The 27,967-nt window shown below is 46.1% G+C and overlaps 1 protein-coding gene and 1 long non-coding RNA gene across 4 annotated transcripts in view; one reads left to right on the top strand and one right to left on the bottom strand.

Moving 5' to 3' along the window:
• The window catches only part of LOC115122803 (integrin alpha-7), a 146,903-nt gene that overhangs the window by 81,562 nt on the left and 37,374 nt on the right, over positions 1-27,967 (top strand). For 2 of the 3 annotated variants that reach the window (XM_065004211.1, XM_065004215.1), the window contains exons 2-13: positions 1,420-1,627; positions 3,411-3,666; positions 4,791-4,922; positions 11,647-11,854; positions 12,257-12,450; positions 12,763-12,851; positions 14,073-14,299; positions 14,403-14,464; positions 15,026-15,195; positions 15,559-15,708; positions 18,754-18,869; positions 23,305-23,488. In XM_065004211.1, the coding sequence (XP_064860283.1) occupies positions 1,420-1,627; positions 3,411-3,666; positions 4,791-4,922; positions 11,647-11,854; positions 12,257-12,450; positions 12,763-12,851; positions 14,073-14,299; positions 14,403-14,464; positions 15,026-15,195; positions 15,559-15,708; positions 18,754-18,869; positions 23,305-23,488 (1,996 nt within the window). Of the gene's footprint in view, positions 1-1,419; positions 1,628-3,410; positions 3,667-4,790; positions 4,923-6,443; positions 6,552-11,646; positions 11,855-12,256; positions 12,451-12,762; positions 12,852-14,072; positions 14,300-14,402; positions 14,465-15,025; positions 15,196-15,558; positions 15,709-18,753; positions 18,870-23,304; positions 23,489-27,967 lie in introns of all 3 variants that reach the window. The other variant, XM_065004214.1, reaches the window with a different exon arrangement.
• On the bottom strand, positions 46-11,708 carry LOC115122804 (uncharacterized). The gene is made up of 2 exons (XR_003862519.1): positions 11,621-11,708; positions 46-501 (listed from the first exon to the last, which is right to left on the bottom strand). It is a non-coding gene; the product is annotated as an uncharacterized LOC115122804 (long non-coding RNA).

Here is a 27,967-nt window from a genome sequence, read left to right as displayed (position 1 = left end):
ACAAATATACAACATCTAAACTAACTAGCTCAGGAGAGCAGGTCATACATAAAAATAATCGTAATTTATTACATTTCTATATCAAGTTTCATAGAATCTCAAAGCGCTTCAAAAACAAACAAGCAATATGTCAAGACAGGTCAACCAATAGAAGTCTTTGAAATCTTTATCCTCCGAAGATGGAGAGGGTCAGTTTATGCCTTGAGTGGAGAGAGCTGGATAGAGGATGGTAGATGATGGCTGATGTAGTCTGTTGATGATCTTGTAGAGGTCAAGTCTGGGATCCAGCCTGAGTCTTATAGCCTCTGGACTTCTCCTCGTCCCGTCTGTGTAACATCCATTTGGCTGATGCCTCAGCAGCTCTGGGTGCCAGAAAGATCACCACACAAAGTTGAGAATAGTAGCTAGTCGTCCTCACTACGAGCTCTCTGCCTCAGCACTGCTGGGATTCCTCTATCTGCCATTCCTCTCACTCTTCAGGCGGCTCCTCAAATTGGCAGCCTGGTGAAATTAAAAAGCTGGTTATGTGTCCTGATGCATTTTTCAAACCGAAACATTAAACAGTAGGGTCGGAAGGGTTTCCTGTTTTCTGACCATGTGACCTGACCAGAAACAACTCCAGGAACCAATAAAAGTCCATAACTACAGTATGGTGCCCACAGTGTTTACTGGTCAGGGGTGACTATTGGGATTGTAGGTATGTTGCCAGTATCACCAGAACCCAGAACCAAATCTTGAGTGTGCTGGCCAGCTACTTAATAATTTGTGTTTCGATCAGTCTGTCATGAGAGACTATGCTCCTAGTAACAGTCGTGTGTGAAAGAAGCTTTCCTGGCCTAAAAGACAGTGGTGGAAAAAGTAAGCAACTGTCATATTTGAATAAAATGAAAGATAACTTAATGGATAATAACTCAAGTAAATGTGAAAGTCACCAAGTAAAATACTACTTGAGTAAAATTATAAAAGTATTTGGTTTAAAAAGATCCTTAAGTATCAAAAGTAATAGTAAAAATATGAATAATTAAAAAATACTTATATAATGTAAACCAGATGGCACCATTTTTCTTGTTTTTTAAATTTACGGATAGCCAGGGGCACACTCCAACACTCAGACATAATTTACAAATCAAGCATTTGTGTTTAGTGAGTCTTTCAGATCAGAGGCAGAGAAATGACCAGGGTTGTTCTCTTGATAAGAATGCGAATTGGACCATGTTCTGTCCTGCTAAGCATTGAAAATGTAACAACTAATTAATTTATAAGTCCAAAAATGGATGCAGCAACTACTGATTACCCTTTTAATGGATACTCCCAGAAACAATCACATACAGTATGAAACAATATAATACAATTTGCTACGCTACAAAAATGTTATTGTCCATTTCCATAGAAATTCATGTGTTTGTGTCTTGCTAACAGGATCCTGGTGGGGGCGCCGCGGGCCAGAGGACTGGGCATGATGCAGAGGAAGCGCCCTGGCGCTCTTTACCGCTGTCCAATCACAGGCGAGGAGTTTGACTGCGAGCGCGTGGACATCGATGGAGACGTAAACCTCGACTGGGAAAGCAAGGACAACCAGTGGCTAGGAGTAACAGTCAAGAGCCAGGGGATTGGAGGAAAGGTGGTGGTTAGTACACAGTACACAATCACACAGAGGTTTCCCTGACCATCTCCAGGCCCTGGTTAGAGCCTGTAGCTCGGGTCCAGAGGTTTCCCTGACCATCTCCAGGCCCTGGTTAGAGCCTGTAGCTCGGGTCCAGAGGTTTCCCTGACCAACTCCAGGCCCTGGTTAGAGCCTGTAGCTCGGGTCCAGAGGTTTCCCTGAATAACTCCAGGCCCTGGTTAGAGCCTGTAGCTCGGGTCCAGAGGTTTCCCTGACCAACTCCAGGCCCTGGTTAGAGAGCCTGAATAACTCCAGGCCCTGGTTAGAGCCTGTAGCTCGGGTCCAGAGGTTTCCTGACCAACTCCAGGCCCTAGCTCGGGTCCAGAGGTTTCCCTGAATAACTCCAGGCCCTGGTTAGAGCCTGTAGCTCGGGTCCAGAGGTTTCCCTGACCAACTCCAGGCCCTGGTTAGAGCCTGTATTACTGGCTCAGAGGTTTCCCTGGTCAGTTTGAGTGGTTAGGACAGCGTTTTCTAAACTCAGTCCTCGAGACCCCAAGAGGTGCATGTTTTGTTTGCTCTTGTATTACACAGCTGATTAAAATAATCAACTAATCATCAAGCTTTGATTATTTGAATCAACTGTGTAGTACCAGGGTAACAACCAACACACGCACCCCTTGGGCTAGCCAAGACAGAGTTTGGGAAAGGCTGAGTTAGGAAGAACTCATGTTTGTAGAATAGCTAGCCATCTATTGTAGTTGTCTCAGTTATGCTGAGATGGTACTACTACTGCTCCTGCCTCTGTTCAGACCTGTGGGACCTCTTCAATGAACCAAACCTGTGGGACCTCTTCAATGAACCAGAGCTGTGGGACCTCTTCAATGAAGAGGCGGCAGGTAGCCTAGTGGTTAGGGCGTTGATCCAGTAACCGAAAGGCTGCTGGGTTGAATCCCCGAGCTGACAAGGTTAAATCTGTCGTTCTGCCCCTGAACAAGGCATTTAACCCACTGTTCCTAGGCTGTCATTGTAAATAAGAATTTGTTTTTAACTGACTTGCCCAGTTAAATATATATATATATATTTTTTAAATTAATCAGACCTTTGGGACCGATTCAATGAATCAGACCTGTGGGACCAATTAAAAGAACCAGACCTGTGGGACCAATTCAATGAATCAGACCTGTGGGACCAATTCAATGAAGCAGACCTGTGGGACCAATTCAATGAATCAGACCTGTGGGATCAATTCAATGAATCAGACCTGTGGGACCAATTCAATGAATCAGACCTGTGGGACCAATTAAAAGAACCAGACCTGTGGGACCAATTCAATGAATCAGACCTGTGGGACCAATTCAAAGAACCAGACCTGTGGGACCAATTCAATGAATCAGACCTGTGGGACCAATTCAATGAATCAGACCTGTGGGACCAATTCAAAGAACCAGACCTGTGGGACCAATTCAATGAATCAGACCTGTGGGACCAATTCAAAGACCAGACCTGTGGGACCAATTCAATGAAGCAGACCTGTAGGACCAATTCAATGAATCAGACCTGTGGGACCAATTCAATGAATCAGACCTGTGGGACCAATTCAATGAAGCAGACCTGTGGGACCAATTCAATGAATCAGACCTGTGGGACCAATTCAATGAAGCAAACTTGTGCCCACCTGTACGAGATGTGTTTAGCATGTCTGTAGTGTACTAGACCATCTATTCCAGTTACTTAGCTTCTCTGTCCAAACCTGTAGGACCTCATCAATGAACCTGCTACTCTATACCTCTCCTGTCCCTTTTTTCAGACTTGTGCCCATCTGTACGAGCTGCGTCAGCGCGTGGGCCTGCCGTCGGAGACGCGGGACCCCATCGGGCGTTGCTACGTGCTCAGTGAGGACCTGACCGAGAGGGATGACCTAGATGGAGGGGAGTGGAAGTTCTGTGAGGGGCGACCCCAGGGACACGAACAGTTTGGCTTCTGTCAGCAGGGTCTGTCTGCCGCCTTCACACCCGACAACCAATTTATCATGTTCGGAGCTCCTGGAACGTACAACTGGAAAGGTGACAGACCTTTTCTTTTCTTTTTTTTATCTCATTGAGACACACCTGTATAAATACAGGTTAAATAGTGATGACTGACAGCTGAGGTGTTTCCAATGGAATCAGTTAAGTCAAAGCTTGTTGTCAGATGTTTTCATACACATCTTGTTGTGTCGATTCAGCTACTATACAGTATGCCTTTACTTTACTTATATGAATCCTAAAAAATATTTTTGGCACTTTCTAAAATGATGGAGTTAGACTGAAAATATATTACTGGAGCTTTTTAGTCAGTTTTTCCCTTACAGTTGTCTTAGATGCAGAAGCGTACTGAAAAAAAATGACCCAAAAGCCATCAATTCTGTTTTCATAAAATTACATGTATTTTAGTGGACAAATCATTGCCTACTGATAAGCCTACTGCCTGGCCTCCGCAGTCATACTGATCGATCAAAGTGATTGATTCCCAGCAGGTAGTTAATGGGCTGATGGATGGAACTGTCATTATTTAATGTCAGGGATCAACATGGCTGGAATTATGGATCATTGTTTCATATATTACTGTAAACAGGCCTTAGGTGGAGTCACGATTTACATTATATTGTACTTGACATTTTCACTGTGGAACCCTAGAGATGGTTTACTTTGTCCTGTACATAACTGTTTTGTATGTGTTTGAAAATGAAAGTGTGTGTGTGTGTGTGTGTGTGTGTGTTTGGCAATAGAGAGAGAGAGAATGTGCTAGTGTGTGTGTGTGTGTGTGTGTGTGTGTGTGTGTGTGTGTGTGTGTTTGGCAATAGAGAGAGAGAGAATGTGCTAGTGTGTGTGTGTGTGTGTGTGTGTGTGTGTGTTTGGCAATAGAGAGAGAGAGTGTGTGCTAGTGTGTGTGTGTGTGTGTGTGTGTGTGTGTGTTTGGCAATAGAGAGAGAGAGAATGTGCTAGTGTGTGTGTGTGTGTGTGTGTGTGTGTGTGTGTGTGTGTGTGTGTGTGTGTGTGTGTGTGTCTGTGTGTGTGTGTCTGTGTGTGTGTGAGAAAAAGAGAAAGGGAGAAAGGGAGCGAGAGGGAGAGAGAGAATGCTTGTCTGTGTCTGTGTGTCTGTCTGTGTGTCTGTGTCTGTCTGTGTCCTCTAACTCTGTTCCTTCCAGGAGAGATGCGCGTCCAGCTACTAAATCAGACTTTACTGGATCTGGGTTTCTATGACGACGGGCCCTATGAAGTGGCGGATGAGAAACAGCTGAATGCTCAGCTGATCCCTGTTCCCTACCATAGTTACCTGGGTAGGACCGTCCCTGCCCTGCCCAGCCCTCTCCTGCTCCTCTCACACAGCTGTCTGTCTGCTGCACTGTCTCACCAGAGATCACTGAGCACAGCATAGGACAGGACAGGAGAGAAGGCCAGGGAAGGATGACAACTGACGACACACTCTGCCCAAAATAAATACCTATCGCAGACCGAGAGGACTCAGAGTAGCTACCAACATGGGGCTAAAAAGGCAGACTGGCCCAGACCAGTGCGGTGCAGACCAGTAGTGGACTACATAGAGAAAAGGTGCATTTCAGACACACCCTTGTGCTGTTTCTCTCCTGTCCGTATGGGCCATCCCTGACCCTTCTCTGTGTATGAGCGTGATTCACCAGAGCTCCACCTCAATATTCTGAATACTTTCCCACATGAACTGGCTACTGTAGGAATGGACCAATCATGAAGTAGCCACTGTAGGAATGGACCAATCATGAAGTAGCTACTGTAGGAATGGACCAATCATGAAGTAGCTACTGTAGGAATGGACCAATCATGAAGTAGCTACTGTAGGAATGGACCAATCATGAAGTAGCTAATGTAGGAATGGACCAATCATGAAGTAGCTACCGTAGGAATGGTCCAATCATGATATAAATGACACGCAGAGAGACTCTGTGCCCTGTGGATCAGGGTCAGAAATATTACAATAAATAATAGGCTATTTAAGAGTTATATTATTATCTCACAGTCGACATGGCCTGTTGGTGTATCTGCTTGTAATAATGTAATTATAGTATAATAAAATATAGTATAAAATATATATAAAACTTGTACTTTGGTAGCACATTTCTGTCATGCCATACCGAAATTGGCTAAGAAAATACAAAGTGGTCTGGGGCCAGTCTATTTCATAGGCCATGCAGTTGGTTAAAAAGCGCAAACAGATCTGGCAATAGGCTATTTCACAGTCAGAGCAGTTGGCTAAACAGCACAAACAGATCTGGGACCAGGCTATATAATATAGTCAAAGGAGTTGTCTAAAGACACAAACCGATCTGGGACCAGCCAAAATCATAGTCAGAGAAGTTGGCTAAACAGCACAAACCGATCTGGGACCAGCCAAAATCATAGTCAGAGCAGTTGGCTAAATAGCACAAACCGATCTGGGACCAGCCAAAATCATAGTCAAAGGAGTTGTCTAAAACAACACAGAGAATTTGGCTAAACATTACAAACTGATCTGTGACCAGGCTAAGTCTGTCTGTTCTTGGAGTCAGTGGGTTTGCGTTTCCCCCACAGACAGTTCTGGCAGTGCATTCTGGGTACAGCGTGAGTCAGTCTTGTCATCCTTCTGTTAGGTACCAGTGGTTTACCCACAAACCACTGGTAGCAGGAAGAAGAAAACACACAATCACAGCACAGTCCTTTCTCACCTGCACTCCCTCTCTCTCTCCTTGTCACCCTGTTCCCCTTCACCACCTCCCCTCCTCCACTCCCTCCACTCCCTCCACCCCTCCCACTCCTTCCTCTCTCTCTTCCTCTCTCTCGGGCCGCAGGGCTCTTGTTCATGGCTAGTCCCGATGAAGATGCGCTGGTGTACAAAACTCTGGAGCCACACTCCAACCGGCCCATGTTTGAGGACGTAGCTCAGAATAGCTACTTAGGTTTGTAGCTTGGAGTGAGGTGATTCATGTTGGTACAACTTACTGTATCAAGTCTCCAGGGTTGTGGCCTATTCAATTTCAATGCCAGTCAATTCAGAATGTAAACAAAATTCCAATTCCAAATTGTCCACATTGAATAGCATTGAAGAGAATTGGAATTTCAGTGTTCTTCCTGAGTTGATTAGAATTGGAATGGAATTAACCCAATCCCTTCTGTCCTCCCACATGCCCTTACCCCCGTGTGTTGGTGTATGCTCGTTGCTAGCTCTTCTCTAGAACGTGTTTAGAATGTACGTAGATTCGAACATAGAACTCCTGTCTGGTCTGCATGTCTCTCTGTGTAACTATCAGTCTGTACTGTCTGTCAGTCTGTTTGGTGTAGTGGTCTGTACAGCCTGTCAGTCTGTATGGTGGGGTGGTCTGCACAGCCTGTCAGTCTGTATGGTGGGGTGGTCTGCACAGCCTGTCAGTCTGTATGGTGGGGTGGTCTGCACAGCCTTTCAGTCTGTATGGTGGGGTGGTCTGCACAGCCTGTCAGTCTGTCAGTCTGTAGTTTACTCTATGATGTGATGGTTTGGAGCTGTCCAGGGTACCTTGGTGTTGGTTCTATATACAGTACATCTAGATCTGCATTCTTATTTATCCACGTTTTGTAGATACAGGTAACTTTGCTAAGTAAAATAAAGGGGTTTGAAGTGAAATAATTAAGTAAGTAATGCAGAATTTAAAAACAAATCTCATAGTGAACAAAATATTCTGATATCACAGTGGTAATCGTTTATGTAGGATTTTGTGTAGAAAGACAATACCAACACTAACATGTACAGTATACTGTATCTCAAAGAGGGATTTGCAGAAGGTTGAATGATACTGCTCCCACAGCGTAGGCCCCATGGGGAATAGAGTGTTTAGAATCTGCGTTCTAGTGCACAGTTAAGAGCAGTCCTTTACATGGAGCTGAGTGTTTAGAGCAGTCATTTCCTTGGAGCTGGGTGTTTAGAGCAGTCATTTCCTTGGAGCTGAGTGTTTAGAGCAGTCATTTCCTTGGAGCTGAGTGTTTAGAGCAGTCATTTCCTTGGAGCTGAGTGTTTAGAGCAGTCCTTTCCTTGGAGCTGAGTGTTTAGAGCAGTCATTTCCTTGGAGCTGGGTGTTTAGAGCAGTCATTTCCTTGGAGCTGGGTGTTTAGAGCAGTCATTTCCTTGGAGCTGGGTGTTTAGAGCAGTCCTTTCCTTGGAGCTGGGTGTTAAGAGCAGTCCTTTCCTTGGAGCTGGGTGTTAAGAGCAGTCTTTTCCTTGGAGCTGAGTGTTAAGAGCAGTCCTTTCCTTGGAGCTGGGTGTTAAGAGCAGTCCTTTCCTTGGAGCTGAGTGTTAAGAGCAGTCCTTTCCTTGGAGCTGAGTGTTTAGAGCAGTCATTTCCTTGGAGCTGAGTGTTTAGAGCAGTCATTTCCTTGGAGCTGGGTGTTTAGAGCAGTCCTTTCCTTGGAGCTGGGTGTTAAGAGCAGTCATTTCCTTGGAGCTGAGTGTTTAGAGCAGTTATTTCCTTGGAGCTGGGTGTTTAGAGCAGTCATTTACATGGAGCTGGGTGTTTAGAGCAGTCCTTTCCTTGGAGCTGGGTGTTAAGAGCAGTCCTTTCCTTGGAGCTGAGTGTTTAGAGCTGTCCTTTCCTTGGAGCCGAGTGACATCTCTTTTATCGATAAGAGATACTTGCTCATTCCCATTTTAGATCCAGCTAATGGACTCTAACCAATAACGTTTTGTCCATCCAATTGATTGTTCCCATCAACCATGTGGATCTATTCTACATCTGTAAACCTCTCTATTCTCATCCTCCTCTACACAACAACTGGAATGCCTCCCAAAGAGCTCCTTATTCCCTATATACAGTATAGTGCACTGTGGGCCCTATAGGCTCCGGTCTAAAGTAGTGTACTGTGGGCCCTATAGGACCTGGTCTAAAGTAGTGCACTGTGGGCCCTATAGGACCTGGTCTCTATATAGGGCACTACTTTAGACCAGAGCCTATAGGGCCCACAGTACACTACTTTAGACCAGGTCCTATAGGGCCCACAGTACACTACTTTAGACCAGAGCCTATAGGGCCCACAGTACACTACTTTAGACCAGAGCCTATAGGGCCCACAGTACACTACTTTAGACCAGGTCCTATAGGGCCCACAGTACACTACTTTAGACCAGGTCCTATAGGGCCCACAGTACTCTACTTTAGACCAGGTCCTATAGGGCCCACAGTACACTACTTTAGACCAGGTCCTATAGGGCCCACAGTACACTACTTTAGACCGGAGCCTATAGGGCCCACAGTACACTACTTTAGACCAGAGCCTATAGGGCCCACAGTGCACTACATAGAGAATAGGGTTCCATTTGGGAGGAATATCCTGCCTTATCCCTCGTCCTCCACATCCTTAATGGCCATTATAACCTTTGACCCCTCACTTATAACTCGCTGCATGCCTCCATTGACCCTCTAACCAAATTACATAATGACTAAATTCACATACCATATGTTTTGCACGCTTACTAAAAGGCCACAGACAGACGATAGTGCTATTACAGGTTATGTTTTAGCTTAGCTAAATGGCAGATTTAAGTTCAATCCTAATAAAAATGCAGAATTAAATGTAAAGGAATTTCACCACAGTCTGTTGTCATCTTCATCTCTGACTGACTTCACACGGGAATCTACTCGTCTTGACTGATAAAGATGTCTAATGTACTGTATAGTATAATAACAGTAAGATCCTTTATAGTCCAGGACTTCCGGGAAACCAGCCCTGTATGCATTCTGTTATTGTATTATGTCTAATGGAGATTCTCCAATAAAATGATGTCTTGGTACAAGACTAGGCTTGATATGTGTCCGGGAAACTGGTCCCTAATGTCTTACAATGTAAAAAGCTTATTGCAAATGTAAATAGCTTATAATTAAATCCAGTCTTTCGACTGAGTGAACAAGTCACTACCCAGGCAGCAGCAGTTGTACATGCTGTTTCTTCTCAGATCGTATCCATTAAATCTGATTACTGTTGGATAGAGAACCCAGCGTAGTCCACTGATGAGTCAGGCCCAGTTTTTCCACAGTAACTGCCAAAATAAATACTGCCAATGAAAAATGAAATGTTTCAATTTTCCAATTTGTCTCACACGATTTTCCGTTGACAGGAAGTCCCACTGAGAACTACTGATCAGAGATCAGTAAAGAAGCTACATTATATTTAGGTCCATTTATACCTCACATAAGTCTTACAACCACGAGGGCCTGCACTGTAGACAGCTGCACAACACAACTGTTTGCAGGGACCCCATTCCCTAAACCTGGTGGAACCCATTCCCGAATCCTGGTGTGCCCCATTCCCAAAACCTGGTGGGCCCCATTCCCGAATCCTGGTGGGCCCCATTCCCAAAACCTGGTGGGCCCCATTCCCAAAACCTGGTGGGCCCCATTCCCGAATCCTGGTGGGGCCCATTCCCGAATCCTGGTGGGCCCCATTCCCGAATCCTGGTGGGCCCCAGTTTAAAAAAGGTTGCAAGATAAAGCCTCCCTTCCCTTTATAGCTTTAAGGAGCAGATTGGACTTCTTTATGTAAAAGACAGAGAGGATCAGACTTCTTATGTAAAAGACAGAGAGGATCCGACTTCTTATGTAAAAGACAGAGAGGATCAGACTTCTTTATGTAAAAGACAGAGAGGATCAGACTTCTTATGTAAAAGACAGAGAGGATCCGACTTCTTATGTAAAAGACAGAGAGGATCAGACTTCTTTATGTTAAAGACAGAGAGGATCAGACTTCTTTGTGTAAAAGACAGAGAGGATCAGACTTCTTTGTAATAGTAAAGGCCTTATTTTGGGTAGATATCAACTATAACTGTAGCATTCCTCTTAAAGGGACACAAATACATTTTACTAGAGTTGTGATGTGACTTTTTTTGCGTGAAAAGACAAATGAGTTCATCCCTCTCTTAAAGGCCTAGTTTGTTATATTTACAGACGTTTTCTCTTTATCTCTTAAAGGCCTACACTGTTACTGGATCACATGTCCAACTGTCACATTCATCTTAAAGGGACACAGCTCTATTATTCTCTTGTTCTACAGTGAGTCAGACAGCAGAATTCCAAACCTGTTTCCTTGGAGCTTCTACAAAATGCGTCCAAAACAGAAAAGCTACCGAACAACTGTCTGCTGAACAACTAATGAGGTCATAGTCTACATTTGAGTCATTTAGCAGACACTCTTATCCAGAGCAACTAGTAAGTGCCTTGCTCAAGAGCACATCAACAGATTTTTCACCTAATCGGCTTTGGGATTTGAACCAGCGACTGTTCAAGTACTGGCCTAACGCTCTTAACCGCTAGGCTACCTGTTCTCTCAAGGCAAATTTATTAACTAGTTATGATTCTCAAGCTGGTTAATTATTTGACCAGACTAAAATATACAAGCATAAGTCTTACAACCAGCTTCCTACAGTAGTTCAGCCAACCTTTTGGTCATTCCACACCTGTCGCCCTGAACTTCTCTGTGTCCGTCTCTGTTTGTCTCTCTGGATGTCTGTCTAGAGGATGCTTTTAGCACAGTATTTGTCTGTCTCTGTTTTTGTCTATGAGATGCTTCTGCCTGAATGTTGACCCTGGACTAACACAAGACTCCCTGCCAATCCCTACTCTGACACCCCGCCATGTTGGAATATAGCAAGAACAACAGAAAATGTCATTGTGAATGAAATGATTTGATTTGTATCTGATATTTTTTCCACACATGCTCATGTCACACCACATGCACGTTCAATTCCCCCCTCTTTCACTATTTCACTATACCACTGCAGACACACCCCTCACATCCCTACACACACCCCTCACATCCCTACACACACCCCATCCCGAGGGAGTAAATCCCATTAAAGTAAGATGAATCCTCTGTTTACATGCACTATAGTAAGACTAGGAATCTTCTGTTTCACTTCTTATCACACACACAGACCTTGTCTTTACCTCTGTAGAAGACAAACATGCCCACCCCCTCACACACACACACACACACTACTGCTACTAACCGTTATCCCATGATACCTTGCTCCAGGCTTCTCAGTGGACTCTGCTCAAGGCATAATGAGTCGTGGTGAGCTGACCTTCGTGGCGGGGGCTCCGAGAGCCAATCACACGGGGGCGGTGGTGCTGTTGCGTAAAGATAACATGTACCGCCTGGTGCCACAGCACATCCTGTGGGGAGAGGAGCTGGCTTCTTCCTTCGGGTACTCTGTGGCTACGGCTGATCTCAACAGTGACGGGTGAGAACTAATGCGCTAATGTCTGCTGCTGATACTATTGATAGTCGTGTATGGGAATGTATGGACAGGTACTCTGTAACCATGACTCAACAGGGATGGCTGAGTAAGGTTCCACATTTCCCGAAAATTGCCTGTTCCCATGTTTTCAGAAATCCCAGATGGAAGTTGAATTAGGTAGGAAAGGATGGAATCCTATAACTGGGAACACTCTGACCAGGATTTCTAAAGAACCTTGGAAAACGTTTATTTCAGTTACAGATGTTTATGTTTATATAATATATAAATAATTAAATGTTTATATTTGTAACCATTATCTTCTTGTTTCCACCCAAGATTCTGTAGAGCTCTTTCTGAACCTCCCTCCCTCCCTTTTCTCCCTCCTTCCCTGTTCTCTCCCCCCAGCTGGACAGACCTGATAGTGGGAGCTCCTAACTACTTTGACCGAAAAGCAGAGATCGGAGGTGCTGTGTACATCTTTCTCAATCCATTCGGTAACTGGGAATATGCTCAGCCAATCAGGCTCAATGGAACCTATGACTCCATGTTTGGATTGACCGTCAACAACGTGGGAGACTTGGACAGGGACGGATATGACGGTGAGGAAGGACTGGATCAAATCAAAAGCATTTAAACAACATTCACTTTACAATCCACTGATTTGAAGGGCTTGTGTCACTGGGTCACATCCCAAATGGCACCCTATTCCCTATGTAGTGCACCACTTTTACCAGGGCTCTTGTCAGAAGCAGTGCACTACATAGGGAATAGGGTGCCATTTGGGACGCATACCTATTGTCTTTAGGTCACGAGTTTTCCTGATAATTTTATGAAAGAGAAAACAAAAGACAATGTTTTAATGAGGCTTAGTAGAGTTTATATTCAATGTGTTTCTGTCTCTCTCCGTCCAGACATCGCTGTGGGGGCTCCGTTCGATGGGGATGGCAAAGTGTTTATCTACCGAGGCTTGTCATCAGGCATCGACACCAAGCCTGCACAGGTAAGAAGAGCCTTTAGAAAGCTTGTTGCTCATCACTGAGTGTATTGAGTTGCACCTCCCCTGATTTTGCCCTCAGAACAGCCTCAATTCGTTGGGGACATGGACTCTACAAGGTGATGAAAGCGTTCCACAGGGATGCTGGCCCAGTGCTTCCCAAACTTGTCAAGTTGGCTGGATGTCCTTTGGGTGGTGGATCATTCTTGATACACACGGGAAACTGTTGAGAATGAAAAACCCAGCAGCGTTGCAGTTCTTGATGCAAACCGGTGCTCCTGGCACCTACTACCCTACCCTGTTCAAATGCACTGACACCTTTTGTCTTGCCCATTCACCCTCAGAATGGCACACATACACAATCCATGTCTCAAGTGTATCAAGGATTAGAAATCCTAATATGACCTGTCTCCTCCCCTTCATCTAAACTGATTGAAGTGGATTTAACAAGTGACATCAATAAGGGGTCATAGCTTTCACCTGGATTCACCTGCTCAGTCTATGTCATGGAACGTTAATGTTTTGTATAGTCAGTGTACATATCATATACTATATTTAATATGATACTGTGAAATTACCCTTTGTATAATAGCAATTTCCATGTATTTCAGTGTTTATGATTGCCATGTGTATATTGATACCCTTTTACTACAGTGGGATAAATCAGGGTCACACAGAGTGCTTCTTGGTAGTCTTGAACAAATGTTCCTTGAAACAAACATATACACCTCAGACACATGGTTATGGGCTTATAGAGTTGAAATGTATTAAATTTTGAGTTTGTATCCCAATATTAGACTTGACTATACATCACAGAAGACTGAAAAATAACAAAACCATTTGACATAGAAACACCAGATTTTTGTAAAAATGTTTTATTAATTCTGAAATTCTGAGAAATATGAATAACATTCCACCCATGAGGCCAATAGAGGGTGATTTGGTCATTTGACTATGGGAAAGGGCTACACATGGGGAAACTTTAGTAGTCAATGGTGTCTCATCATATCCGAATCAAAGCCTCGACTCCGGTGTTGCAAACTTCATGGTGGACATATCGTTAAGTCTCAATAAAGTTGATGTGGTTCAAGTTCAACTAAGTTAACTGACTGATAACATCATACCCTAAATGCAGGTGTGTAGGACTATCTGAATAATAATTACAGGTTTAAAGTTGCACTTGATTATACAAGTTAAGACATGTGACCTTCATGTTGCCCCTCACAGATCCTGGATGGAGTGGACGAGGGGGTGAAGAGGTTCGGCTACTCCATCTCAGGAGGTCTGGACATCGATGGGAACCTGTACCCTGACCTGGCAGTAGGCTCTCTCGGTGATAAGCTAGTTCTGTACAGGTCTCGTCCGGTCATTCACGTGACCCGGGATGTATCCATCGAACCTCAGCAGTATATTGACTTGGAGCAACACAACTGCAAGGGGAGAGATGGAGTGTGGTAGGTCACAAATAACATTCTTCTCATCCTTCACTACCACGTTTGGTAGTGTGCTTCTGCTGTTGACAGATTGTTGTTCACAAACTTTATTCTCTGTTGTCAGTGTGGAGGTCAAAGCCTGCTTCACCTATACTGCTTACCCAGAGACCTACTCACCAGACATCAGTGAGTTACTGTACACATCTCTGTTTAGAACCAGTTGGTTTTTCTGTCTGGTAATATGTCTAGCTGTGTAAAATAGTCTGGTAATATGTCCAGCTGTGTAAAATAGTCTGGTAATATGTCCAGCTGTGTAAAATAGTCTGGTAATATGTCCAGCTGTGTAAAATAGTCTGGTAATATGTCTAGCTGTGTAAAATAGTCTGGTAATATGTCTAGCTGTGTAAAATAGTGTGGTAATATGTCTAGCTGTGTAAAATAGTCTGGTAATATGTCCAGCTGTGTAAAATAGTGTGGTAATATGTCCAGCTGTGTAAAATAGTCTGGTAATATGTCTAGCTGTGTAAAATAGTCTGGTAATATGTCCAGCTGTGTAAAATAGTCTGGTAATATGTCCAGCTGTGTAAAATAGTCTGGTAATATGTCCAGCTGTGTAAAATAGTGTGATAATATGTCCAGTAGCTTATCTCTGGTGTGTTGTAGTGTGCTGGCTTTTCTCTGACTCTCTTTCCTTCCTTCCTTCCTTTCCTCCCCGTCCTTCATTCCTGCCTCCCTCCCTCCCACTAGCCCTGGTCCTACTCATCGAGGCTGACACAGAGCGCAGGAAGCTCGGCCTGCCCCACCGTGTTAGCTTCCTGGGTCGCAGTGCAAAGGCGGCGGAGTATACACACACTGACGAGGTGGAGCTGAAAGGTCAACGCCATCCCGCCTGCCAGAGCGCCACCTTCCAACTAAACGTACAGTACAATATGACACAATCATTTAATCTGAATACGAACGGGAGGTGTTAGAGATTACAACTACAGAATATATCAATGACCTTTTCTTTCCACTATGCAACATCAAAAAAGGCAAAGCTAAGTGTTCAGTTCTGTCAGTGCTCTCTATCACCCAGTACATGCAGTTGCACTGTGTTACTACTCTGGGTAGAAAAAGTATTTAAGTTGTGCTTTATTTAGCTAAACTGGCATAATTTAACAATTTAATAATTGTCTTAAAAGTTGAATGAAAACAAATATTATTTCCTTCCAACTCCAATATCATATGACTCCCATATAATTGAATCCCGTTGAGTAATCATTGAATTATTTCCCTTACAGGAGAATATCCGTGATAAGCTGCGTCCCATCTCTCTGGCCATCACCCACACCATCAGACCCCCCATGTTCTCCTCAGAAACTAACCCAGAGGAACGAGACACACTACCTCCTGTACTGAGTGTTTCCACCTCCAACACCCTGCACTCTGAGGTCAGTACCTTTACCTCCTGTACTGAGTGTTTCCAGCTCCAACACCCTACACTCTGAGGTCAGTACCTTTACCTCCTGTACTGAGTGTTTCCACCACCTCCAACACCCTACACTCTGAGGTCAGCACCTTTACCTCCTGTACTGAGTGTTTCCAGCTCCAACACCCTACACTCTGAGGTCAGCACCTTTACTTCCTGTACTGAGTGTTTCCACCTCCAACACCCTACACTCTGATGTCAGTACCTTTACTTCCTGTACTGAGTGTTTCCACCACCTCCAACACCCTACACTCTGAGGTCAGCACCTTTACCTCCTGTACTGAGTGTTTCCAGCTCCAACACCCTACACTCTGAGGTCAGCACCTTTACTTCCTGTACTGAGTGTTTCCACCACCTCCAACACCCTACACTCTGAGGTCAGTACCTTTACTTCCTGTACTGAGTGTTTCCACCTCCAACACCCTGCACTCTGAGGTCAGCACCTTTACCTCCTGTACTGAGTGTTTCCACCACCTCCAACACCCTACACTCTGAGGTCAGCACCTTTAGCTCCTGTACTGAGTGTTTCCACCACCTCCAACACCCTACCCTCTGAGGTCAGTACCTTTAGCTCCTGTACTGAGTGTTTCCACCACCTCCAACACCCTACACTCTGAGGTCAGTACCTTTACCTCCTGTACTGAGTGTTTCCACCACCTCCAACACCCTGTACTCTGAGGTCAGTACCTTTACCTCCTGTACTGAGTGTTTCCACCACCTCCAACACCCTGCACTCTGAGGTCAGTACCTTTACCTCCTGTACTGAGTGTTTCCACCTCCAACACCCTACACTCTGTGGTCAGTACCTTTACCTCCTGTACTGAGTGTTTCCACCACCTCCAACACCCTGCACTCTGAGGTCAGCACCTTTACCTCCTGTACTGAGTGTTTCCACCTCCAACACCCTGCACTCTGAGGTCAGCACCTTTACCTCCTGTACTGAGTGTTTCCACCACCTCCAACACCCTACACTCTGAGGTCAGCACCTTTAGCTCCTGTACTGAGTGTTTCCACCACCTCCAACACCCTACACTCTGAGGTCAGTACCTTTATCTCCTGTACTGAGTGTTTCCACCTCCAACACCCTACACTCTGAGGTCAGTACCTTTACTTCCTGTACTGAGTGTTTCCACCTCCAACACCCTACACTCTGAGGTCAGCACCTTTACCTCCTGTCCTGAGTGTTTCCACCACCTCCAACACCCTACACTCTGAGGTCAGCACCTTTAGCTCCTGTACTGAGTGTTTCCACCACCTCCAACACCCTACACTCTGAGGTCAGTACCTTTAGCTCCTGTACTGAGTGTTTCCACCACCTCCAACACCCTACACTCTGAGGTCAGTACCTTTACCTCCTGTACTGAGTGTTTCCACCACCTCCAACACCCTGTACTCTGAGGTCAGTACCTTTACCTCCTGTACTGAATGTTTCCACCACCTCCAACACCCTGCACTCTGAGGTCAGTACCTTTACCTCCTGTACTGAGTGTTTCCACCTCCAACACCCTACACTCTGAGGTCAGCACCTTTAGCTCCTGTACTGAGTGTTTCCACCACCTCCAACACCCTACACTCTGAGGTCAGTACCTTTAGCTCCTGTACTGAGTGTTTCCACCACCTCCAACACCTACACTCTGAGGTCAGTACCTTTACCTCCTGTACTGAGTGTTTCCACCTCCAACACCCTACACTCTGTGGTCAGTACCTTTACCTCCTGTACTGAGTGTTTCCACCACCTCCAACACCCTGCACTCTGAGGTCAGCACCTTTACCTCCTGTACTGAGTGTTTCCACCTCCAACACCCTGCACTCTGAGGTCAGCACCTTTACCTCCTGTACTGAGTGTTTCCACCACCTCCAACACCCTACACTCTGAGGTCAGTACCTTTACCTCCTGTACTGAGTGTTTCCACCTCCAACACCCTACACTCTGTGGTCAGTACCTTTACCTGCTGTACTGAGTGTTTCCACCACCTCCAACACCCTGCACTCTGAGGTCAGCACCTTTACCTCCTGTACTGAGTGTTTCCACCTCCAACACCCTGCACTCTGAGGTCAGCACCTTTACCTCCTGTACTGAGTGTTTCCACCACCTCCAACACCCTACACTCTGAGGTCAGCACCTTTAGCTCCTGTACTGAGTGTTTCCACCACCTCCAACACCCTACACTCTGAGGTCAGTACCTTTATCTCCTGTACTGAGTGTTTCCACCTCCAACACCCTACACTCTGAGGTCAGTACCTTTACTTCCTGTACTGAGTGTTTCCACCTCCAACACCCTACACTCTGAGGTCAGCACCTTTACCTCCTGTACTGAGTGTTTCCACCACCTCCAACACCCTACACTCTGAGGTCAGTACCTTTACCTCCTGTACTGAGTGTTTCCACCACCTCCAACACCCTACACTCTGAGGTCAGCACCTTTAGCTCCTGTACTGAGTGTTTCCACCACCTCCAACACCCTACACTCTGAGGTCAGTACCTTTAGCTCCTGTACTGAGTGTTTCCACCACCTCCAACACCCTGCACTCTGAGGTCAGCACCTTTACCTCCTGTACTGAGTGTTTCCACCACCTCCAACACCCTGCACTCTGAGGTCAGCACCTTTACCTCCTGTACTGAGTGTTTCCACCACCTCCAACACCCTGCACTCTGAGGTCAGCACCTTTACCTCCTGTACTGAGTGTTTCCATCTCCAACACCCTGCACTCTGAGGTCAGCACCTTTACCTCCTGTACTGAGTGTTTCCACCACCTCCAACACCCTACACTCTGAGGTCAGTACCATAACAACAGAACCAGGGAACATACTGATCTGCATTTTCCTGAAGGGAGATGGTCGTGTTACATGCCTAATTAATACATACCTGTATGATACCGGTATAGTACAGGGTTTTGTTTTTTCATAGAGGGGGAACCAGTTTCCCAAAGTGAAATCATTTGGACATTTAAAAAGATTCTATGGTCAATTCTATGATTTGAAATGTGTCTGTCTCCTCCGTTGCAGGTGAATTTCCTGAGGGAAGGCTGTGGCGATGATAAGATCTGTCAGAGCAACCTGAAGTTGACCTACCAGTTTGGAACCCGACCTTCCACCTCTGACCTCTTCACCCCTCTGCCAAGGTTAGTATGACTTCTTCTTTGTATTTCCTCATCTCCCGGAGAAGAGGTAGTTGAGCAATTCTAATAGCTGTTACATTCTACATTGTATTTGACCATTCCTCTATATCAGAGCTGCCCAACACTGCCCCTGGAGAGCTTTGATGACAAGGTGGCGCCCACAGATACGGTCGCCCTGTTTCTAGCTACTAGACAACTTTGCAGTATTTCATTTTTTGTAATGGTATGGTATTTCGGGCGGCAGGGTAGCCTAGTGGTTAGAGCATTGGACTAGTAATTGGAAGGTTGCACGTTCAAACCCCCGAGCTGACAAGGTACAAATCTGTCGTTCTGCCCCTGAACAGGCAGTTAACCAACTGTTTCTAGGCCGTCATTGAAAATAAGAATTTGTTCTTAACTGACTTGCCTAATTAAATAAAGGTCAAATTAAAACATTCTTATATTATTTTCCCAGAAAGTTTCTTGTATTATTACCTATATCCGAAAATAACTTCTATACACACCATTATACAGTACCAGTCAAAGGTTTGGACACACCTACTCATTCCAAAGTTTTTCTTTATTTCTGCTATTTTCTACATTGTAGAATAATAGCGAAGACATCAAAACTGTGAAATAACACATATGGAATCATGTAGTAATGACAAAAATGTTAAACAAATATATTTTATATTTGAGATTCTTCAAAGTAGCCACCCTTTGACAGCTTTGCAACTCTTGGTATTCTCTCAACCAGCTTCGTGAGGTAGTCACCTGGAATGCATTTCAATTAAAAGGTGTTTGTGGAATTTCTTTCCTTAATGTGTTTGAGTCAATCAGTTGTGTTGTGACAAGGTAGAGGTGGTATACAGAAAATAGCCCTATTTGATTAAAGACCAAGTCCATATTATGGCAAGAAAAGCTCAAATAAGCAAAGAGAAACGACAGTCCATCATTCCTTTAACACATGAAGGTCAGTCAATACGGAAAATCTCAAGAACTTTGAAAGTTTCTTCAAGTGCAGTCGCAAAAACCATCAAGTCCTATGATGAAACTGGCTCGCATGAGAACCACCACAGGAAAGGAAGACCCACAGTTAATTCTGCTGCAGAGGATAAGTTCATTAGAGTTACCAGCCTCAAGTTCAAGTAACAGACACATCTACACATCAACTGTTCAGGAGGAGACTGCGTGACTCAGGCCTTCATGATCGAATTGCTGCAAAGAAACCACTGCTAAAGGGCACCAATACGAAGAAGAGACTTGCTTGGGCCAAGAAACACGCAGAATGGACATTCGACCAGTGGAAATCTGTCCTTGAGTACAAACTTGACATTTTTGGTTCCAACCCCTGTGTCTTTGTGAGACGCAGAGTAGGTGAACGGACAATCTCTACATGTGTGGTTCCCACCTAGAAGCATGTAGGAGGAGGTGTGATGGTGTGGGGGTGCTTTGCTATTGACTGTCTGTGGTTGATTTAGAATTCAAGGCACACTTAACCAGCATGGCTACCACAGCATTCTGAAGCGATACGCCATCCCATCTGGTTTGCGCTTAGTGGGACTATCATTTGTTTTTACAACAGGACAATGACCCAACGCACCTCCAGGCTGTGTAAGGGCTATTTGACCAAGAAGAGAGTGATGGAGTGCTGCATCAGATTACCTGGCCTCCACAATCACTCAACCTCAACCCAATTGAGACGGTTTGGGATGAGTTGGACCGCAGAGTGAAGGAAAGCAGCCAACAAGTTCTCAGCATAAATGGGAACTCCCTCAAGACTGTTGGAAAAGTATTCCAGGTGAAGCTGGTTGAGAGAATGCCAAGCGTGTGCCAAACTGTCATCAAAGGGTGGCTACTTTGAAGAATCTCAATCTCTTCACTATTCTTCTACAATGTAGAGAATAGTGAAAATAAAGAAAAATACTATTGCCACAGCTACCCGGAGTGTCAAATCACAGCCCCAAAAGCACACTTCCGGGAACCCACTGGTTCCCCTACTGATCATCGGAGTGCCGTTGGAACGCATCACCATGGATATAATGGATCCCCTAGTAAAAACGTCCCGAGGACACCGGTACATCCTGGTAATAGTAGATTATGCTACCCGATATTCCGAGGCCATTCCCCTACAGGTGGAGGTCCCCAAGGAAATCGCCTGGGAGCTGTTCCACCTTTTCAGGGTGGGCATCACAAACGAGATCCTGACTAACGAAGGTATCGAGTTCATGTCCCAACTAATGAAAGAATTGTGTGCTCTCTGGATCTGTGGATCTCTGTCATTCACCCGCAGACAGATGGGCTAGTCAAATGCTTCAACAAGACACTCAAACAAATGCTGCGCAAGGTCATTTAGCGGAACGGGAAGAGCTGAGAGCACCTACTACCCCACCTAATGTTCTCGATCTGAGAAGTGCCCCAGGCATCCCCTGGGTTTTCCCCTTTTGAACTCCTTTACAGGAGGAGACCTTGTTGCCTACTGGATCTCGCCAAGGAGGTGTGGGAAGCCCAGCTGAACCCTTTTCACAGTGTGGTGGAACACATAGCGACGATGAGGGAGTGGATGACAGCCATATGGCCAGTGGTAAGGAAACATATGGTGAATGCCCAGCGCACTCAAGCCAAGGTCTACAATTGGGAGATCCAGCCCCGAGAGTTCCAGGTGGGTGACAAGGTGCTAGTTTTAATCCCCACCACAGAAAGTAAGTTCCTGGCAACATGGCACGGGCCGTACGAGGTGACAGAGAAGCTGGGACCCGTAAATTACTTTGTAGGGCAGCCAGGGAGACTGAAACCCCAACAGATTTACCATGTGAACCTATTGAAGAGGTGCCACGTGAGGACAGCTTTGGCCATATTGTGGTCAAAACCTGGGACATTGACTAGTGGTGATCCTGAGCAATAAGGACCTTATACCAGCCCAGAAACAAACCCTCCGGGTTTTAATTCGGAACACCGCTGTGTTTTCAGAGAAACTGGGCCGAACGACCCTCATTGAACACCACGTCTGCACCTGGCCCGGAGAAAAGGTACGAAAGAGGCCATACTGGATCCAGAAGCCAGAAGGAAGGCTGTGAAGCAGGAGGTGGAGGCTATGCTGAGGATGGGAGTCATCAAGGAGTCCCACAGCACATGGGGCAGCCCCATCGTGACGGTGCTCAAACCGGACGGTAGTCTGCTTTTCTGCAGTGACTTCAGGGGGGTGAACGACATCAGTTTGTTTGTGACTGGTGGGATAGTCATGTCCTTCCTGGGGGAGGCGGAATATTATAGTCAGTTTATCCCCAACTTTGCGGCTATAGTCTCCCCCATTAACGATCTGACCAGGGCCCGCCTCCGAAAACAGTGGTGGTTGGATGAGGCCGAAGTGACATTCAAGCACCTGAAGGAAGCCCTGTGCTCCCATCTGATTCTGATGATGCCCGATTTCCAGGTACCGAGGCTGGTGCAGACGGATGCCTGCGATGTGGGACTAGGGGCTGTCCTGTCCCAGGTACACAATGGGGAGGAACACCCCATCATGAAAATAAGCTGGAAGCTGATACACAGAGAAAATAAGTACTCGATTGTCGAGAAAGCGTGTCTAGCAGTGAAGTGCCTGTTTGGCACCCACTTCAGCCTGGTCACAGACCATGCTTCCCTGGTCTGAATGGCAGGGGAAGTTCACCAACGATTGTGTCACCAGTTGGTTCTTGTCCCATCATTGCTTCTATGTTTCTGTTTTGTACAGTTCAGCGGCAAAGCATGGGAACAGGAATGCCCTATCGAGAAGGGAGACATTCATCGCACTGACATTCCCCCCTCCTGACAGGGCTAAGGGGAATGTGTGGCGTACCATGGACAAGCCACCAGGGGGATGGCGGTGGCTTCCTCTACTGAACGTTCCAGGTCTCGACGGGTCCTCCGGACAGGACTACTTGGGGCTGATTGTTGCTGGCGAGTAATCAAGGAGCTGATTGCTCACCAGCCGTACAGGGCCCATACAACTACCAGCTGGGAAGCACATTGGAGAGGTTGCTATCGGATAGACATCCTTACAGTCCGGTAGAACCAAGGGGCTCTGTGTTTTACCCCAGAGGAGACAGCATTCCCCGGAGCCCAGAAGACGTCTCATGGAGGAGACCTGGGTCTTTTTCTTTATTGTTTTAGATAAACACCTTTGAAATTGAGGTATCACACTTGTGTCTGATCTGTGTAAACATTTAGATCAAACCCCCTGGTGTGCCACACTTCATATCTAACCACTTATTTTCTATTTCCTCATTTTGTATTTATCATTTAACTAGGCAAGTCATTTAAGAACAAATTCTTATTTACAAGGCTACTTGCCGCCTCATGCCCCTCTCATTCCGGAGATGGCAAGGAGGTAGCGGTGTTCTCTCTGTCTGACCAGAGATCCTATGTCTAACCACTTTCTCTATTCCCCTTTTCTATTTCCCTTTTAATCCCTTCATTGCAGGGATGATGAAGCAGTGGCGGTGTTTTCTCTGTCTGACCAGAGGTCTGTGGTGTTGGAGGTGACCGTCACCAACATGCCCTCAGACCCTCTGTCCCCAGAGGAGGATGGAGATGATGCCCATGCTGCCCAGCTACTGGTGACCCTGCCAGACACCCTGTCCTACTCTGGCTTCAGGGGACAACAGGTACACACACACCAAACACACACACACACATATTCACAGTAATTTTCTACCTCTCCTTGTCCTAGGCTGCATCCCCACATCTTAAACATTTTGCTACAGTGGGCTAAATCAGAGTCACACAGAGTGTTTCTTGGCAGTCTTAAAAATATCTACTTTGAAACAAACGTATACACCTCACACACATGGTTATGGTCTTTAAAAAAGAAGACCTGTCAGATATAGGGATGAAATGTATTCATTTTTAAGTTTGTATCCCAATATTACACTTTACTATACACCACAGAAGACTGAAATATAACAAAACCATTTTACATAGAAACACCAGAATTTCAGCGGTATTTGAAAAACAATTTAATAATTTGACTGCGTGAAAGGTGACTACAATCACCTTCACAAGAACTCTAAGGCTTCATGCCACAATGACTACCACCCTGCAGCACTCACATCTTTAATCAAAGTGCTTTGAAAGGCTGGTCATGGTACACATCACCTCCATCATCCCATACTCCCTAAACCCACTCCAATTTGCATACCACCCGAACAGATCCATAGACAATGCAATCTCAATTGCACTCCACACTGTTGGAATGCTCTTCATTGACTACAGCTTAGCATTCAACACCATTGTCCCCTACAAACTTGTCACCAAGCTTAGGACCCTGGGACTGAACACCTCCCTCTGCGACTGGATCCTGGACTTCCTGACGGGCCAGCCCCCAGGTGGTGAGGGTAGGCAACATCACCTTCGCCACACTGACCCTCAATACGGGGGTTCCCCAGGGGTGTGTGCTTAGTCCCCTCCTGTACTCCCTGTTCACCCATGACTGAGTGGCCACGCACGACTCCAACACCATCATGAAATGAGGGTGGCTAGGCACCAAGAGACCTGGCAGTGTGGTGCCGGGACAACAACCTCTCCCTCAACGTCAGCAAGACCAAGGAGCTGATTGTGGACTAAAAGAAACAAGCCCATCCATATCAACAGGGCTGCAGTGGAGCGGGTCAAGAGCCTCAAGTTCCTCTGTGTCCACATCACTAAGGACTTGGTTCACATGCTCACAATTGCAAAGAAGGCATGACAGCACCTCTCCCCCCCAGGAGGTTGAAAATGTTTGGCATGGGCCCTCAAATTCTCAAAAAGTTCTACAGCTGCACCATTGAGAGCATCTTGACTGGCTTCATCAATGCTTGGTATGGCAACAGCACCGCCCTTGATCGCATGTCCGAGCTCTCTGCCACCCAGGACCTCTATGTCAGGCGGTGGGAAAGGAAGGCCCGTAAAATCGTTAAAGACTCCAGCCACCCAAGCTACAGACTGTCTCTGCTTCCGCATGGCAAGCAGTACCGGTGAATCAAGTCTGACACCAACAGAATCCAGAACAGCCATAAGGCTGCAAATAGCTAACAGAATGGCTACACAGACTAGAATGGCTACACAGACCTTGTATTTATTCCTATTCACACTCACAGGACTCTACACACTCACGCATAGAGAGTGTTGTAACAGAGGACAGACAATGTTTTCGCACTTCAGCACTCGGTGGTCCCATTCTGTGGGCTTGTGTGGCCTACCACTTCGCAGCTGAGCCATAGCAGCTCCTAGAAATGTCCACTTCACAATAACAGCCGTTACAGTTGACCGGGGCAGCTCTAGCAGGGCAGAAATTTGACAAACTGACTTGCTGAAAAGGTGCCATGTTGAAAGTCACTGAGCTCTTCAGTACAGGCCATTCTTCTGCCAATGGTTTTCTAAGGAGATTGCATGACTGTGTGCTCGGCCTGTTCGTTGCATGACTGTATACATGACAGGTGTGGCTGAAATAGACTAATCCACTAATTTGAAGGGGTGTCCACATACTGTTGGCCATGTAGTGTGTCAACCTCTATCACTCTAGTATCCCTGCACATTGTAAATATGGTATTGGCACTAACCCTGTATATAGCTTCTTACTTTCTCGTGTTCTTCTCACTTCTTATTTTGATTTCTACTTTATGTTATTTTTAGTACTGCATTGTTGGATTTGGAGTTTGCAAGAAATTCATTTCACACTACCTGTCCTACTATGGCTTCAGGGGACATCAGGTATTCACACCTAACTCTAACCCTAGCCTAAACCCTAACCCTGCCAGAAACGCTGTCCTACTATGGCTTCAGGGGACATCAGGTATTCACACCTAACTCTAACCCTAGCCTAAACCCTAACCCTGCCAGAAACGCTGTCCTACTATGGCTTCAGGGGACATCAGGTATTCACACCTAACTCTAACCCTAGCCTAAACCCTAACCCTGCCAGAAACGCTGCCCTACTCCTGCTTCAGGGGACATCAGGTATTCACACCTAACTCTAACCCTAGCCTAAACCCTAACCCTGCCAGAAACGCTGTCCTACTATGGCTCCAGGGGACATCAGGTATTCACACCTAACTCTAACTCTAACCCTAGCCTAAACCCTAACCCTGCCAGAAACGCTGTCCTACTATGGCTTCAGGGGACATCAGGTATTCACACCTAACTCTAACCCTAGCCTAAACCCTAACCCTGCCAGAAACGCTGTCCTACTATGGCTTCAGGGGACATCAGGTATTCACACCTAACTCTAACCCTAGCCTAAACCCTAACCCTGCCAGAAATGCTGTCCTACTCCTGCTTCAGGGGACATCAGGTATTCACACCTAACTCTAACCCTAGCCTAAACCCTAACCCTGCCAGAAACGCTGTCCTACTATGGCTCCAGGGGACATCAGGTATTCACACCTAACTCTAACTCTAACCCTAGCCTAAACCCCAACCCTGCCAGAAACGCTGTCCTACTCCTGCTTCAGGGGACATCAGGTATTCACACCTAACTCTAACCCTAGCCTAAACCCTAACCCTGCCAGAAACGCTGTCCTACTCCTGCTTCAGGGGACATCAGGTATTCACACCTAACTCTAACCCTAGCCTAAACCCTAACCCTGCCAGAAACGCTGTCCTACTCCTGCTTCAGGGGACATCAGGTATTCACACCTAACTCTAACCCTAGCCTAAACCCTAACCCTGCCAGAAACGCTGTCCTACTCCTGCTTCAGGGGACATCAGGTATTCACACCTAACTCTAACCCTAGCCTAAACCCTAACCCTGCCAGAAACGCTGTCCTACTCCTGCTTCAGGGGACATCAGGTATTCACACCTAACTCTAACCCTAGCCTAAACCCTAACCCTGCCAGAAACGCTGTCCTACTATGGCTTCAGGGGACATCAGGTATTCACACCTAACTATAACTCTAACCCTAGCCTAAACCCTAACCCTGCCAGAAACGCTGTCCTACTCCTGCTTCAGGGAACAACAGGTATTCACACCTAACTCTAACCCCAGCCTAAACCCTAACCCTGCCAGAAACGCTGTCCTACTCCTGCTTCAGGGGACATCAGGTATTCACACCTAACTCTAACCCTAGCCTAAACCCTAACCCTGCCAGAAACGCTGTCCTACTATGGCTTCAGGGGACATCAGGTATTCACACCTAACTCTAACCCTAGCCTAAACCCTAACCCTGCCAGAAACGCTGTCCTACTCCTGCTTCAGGGGACATCAGGTATTCACACCTAACTCTAACCCTAGCCTAAACCCTAACCCTGCCAGAAACGCTGCCCTACTCCTGCTTCAGGGGACATCAGGTATTCACACCTAACTCTAACTCTAACCCTAGCCTAAACCCTAACCCTGCCAGAAACGCTGTCCTACTCCTGCTTCAGGGGACATCAGGTATTCAAACCTAACTCTAACCCTAGCCTAAACCCTAACCCTGCCAGAAACGCTGCCCTACTCCTGCTTCAGGGGACATCAGGTATTCACACCTAACTCTAACCCTAGCCTAAACCCTAACCCTGCCAGAAACGCTGCCCTACTCCTGCTTCAGGGGACATCAGGTATTCACACCTCACTCTAACCCTAGCCTAAACCCTAACCCTGCCAGAAACGCTGTCCTACTCCTCCTTCAGGGGACATCAGGTATTCACACCTAACTCTAACCCTAGCCTAAACCCTAACCCTGCCAGAAACGCTGTCCTACTCCTGCTTCAGGGGACATCAGATATTCACACCTAACTCTAACCCTAGCCTAAACCCTAACCCTGCCAGAAACGCTGTCCTACTCCTGCTTCAGGGGACATCAGGTATTCACACCTAACTCTAACCCTAGCCTAAACCCTAACCCTGCCAGAAACGCTGTCCTACTCCTGCTTCAGGGGACATCAGGTATTCACACCTAACTCTAACCCTAGCCTAAACCCTAACCCTGCCAGAAATGCTGTCCTACTCCTGCTTCAGGGGACATCAGGTATTCACACCTAACTCTAACCCTAGCCTAAACCCTAACACTGCCAGAAACGCTGTCCTACTCCTGCTTCAGGGGACATCAGGTATTCACACCTAACTCTAACCCTAGCCTAAACCCTAACCCTGCCAGAAACGCTGTCCTACTCCTGCTTCAGGGGA

The sequence above is a fragment of the Oncorhynchus nerka genome, linkage group LG2, assembly GCF_034236695.1.
Source record: "Oncorhynchus nerka isolate Pitt River linkage group LG2, Oner_Uvic_2.0, whole genome shotgun sequence".
Taxonomy (NCBI): Eukaryota; Metazoa; Chordata; class Actinopteri; order Salmoniformes; family Salmonidae; genus Oncorhynchus; species Oncorhynchus nerka.
Note: the sequence above shows the minus strand (reverse complement) of the source record. Positions and strands in the feature narration are given on the sequence as shown.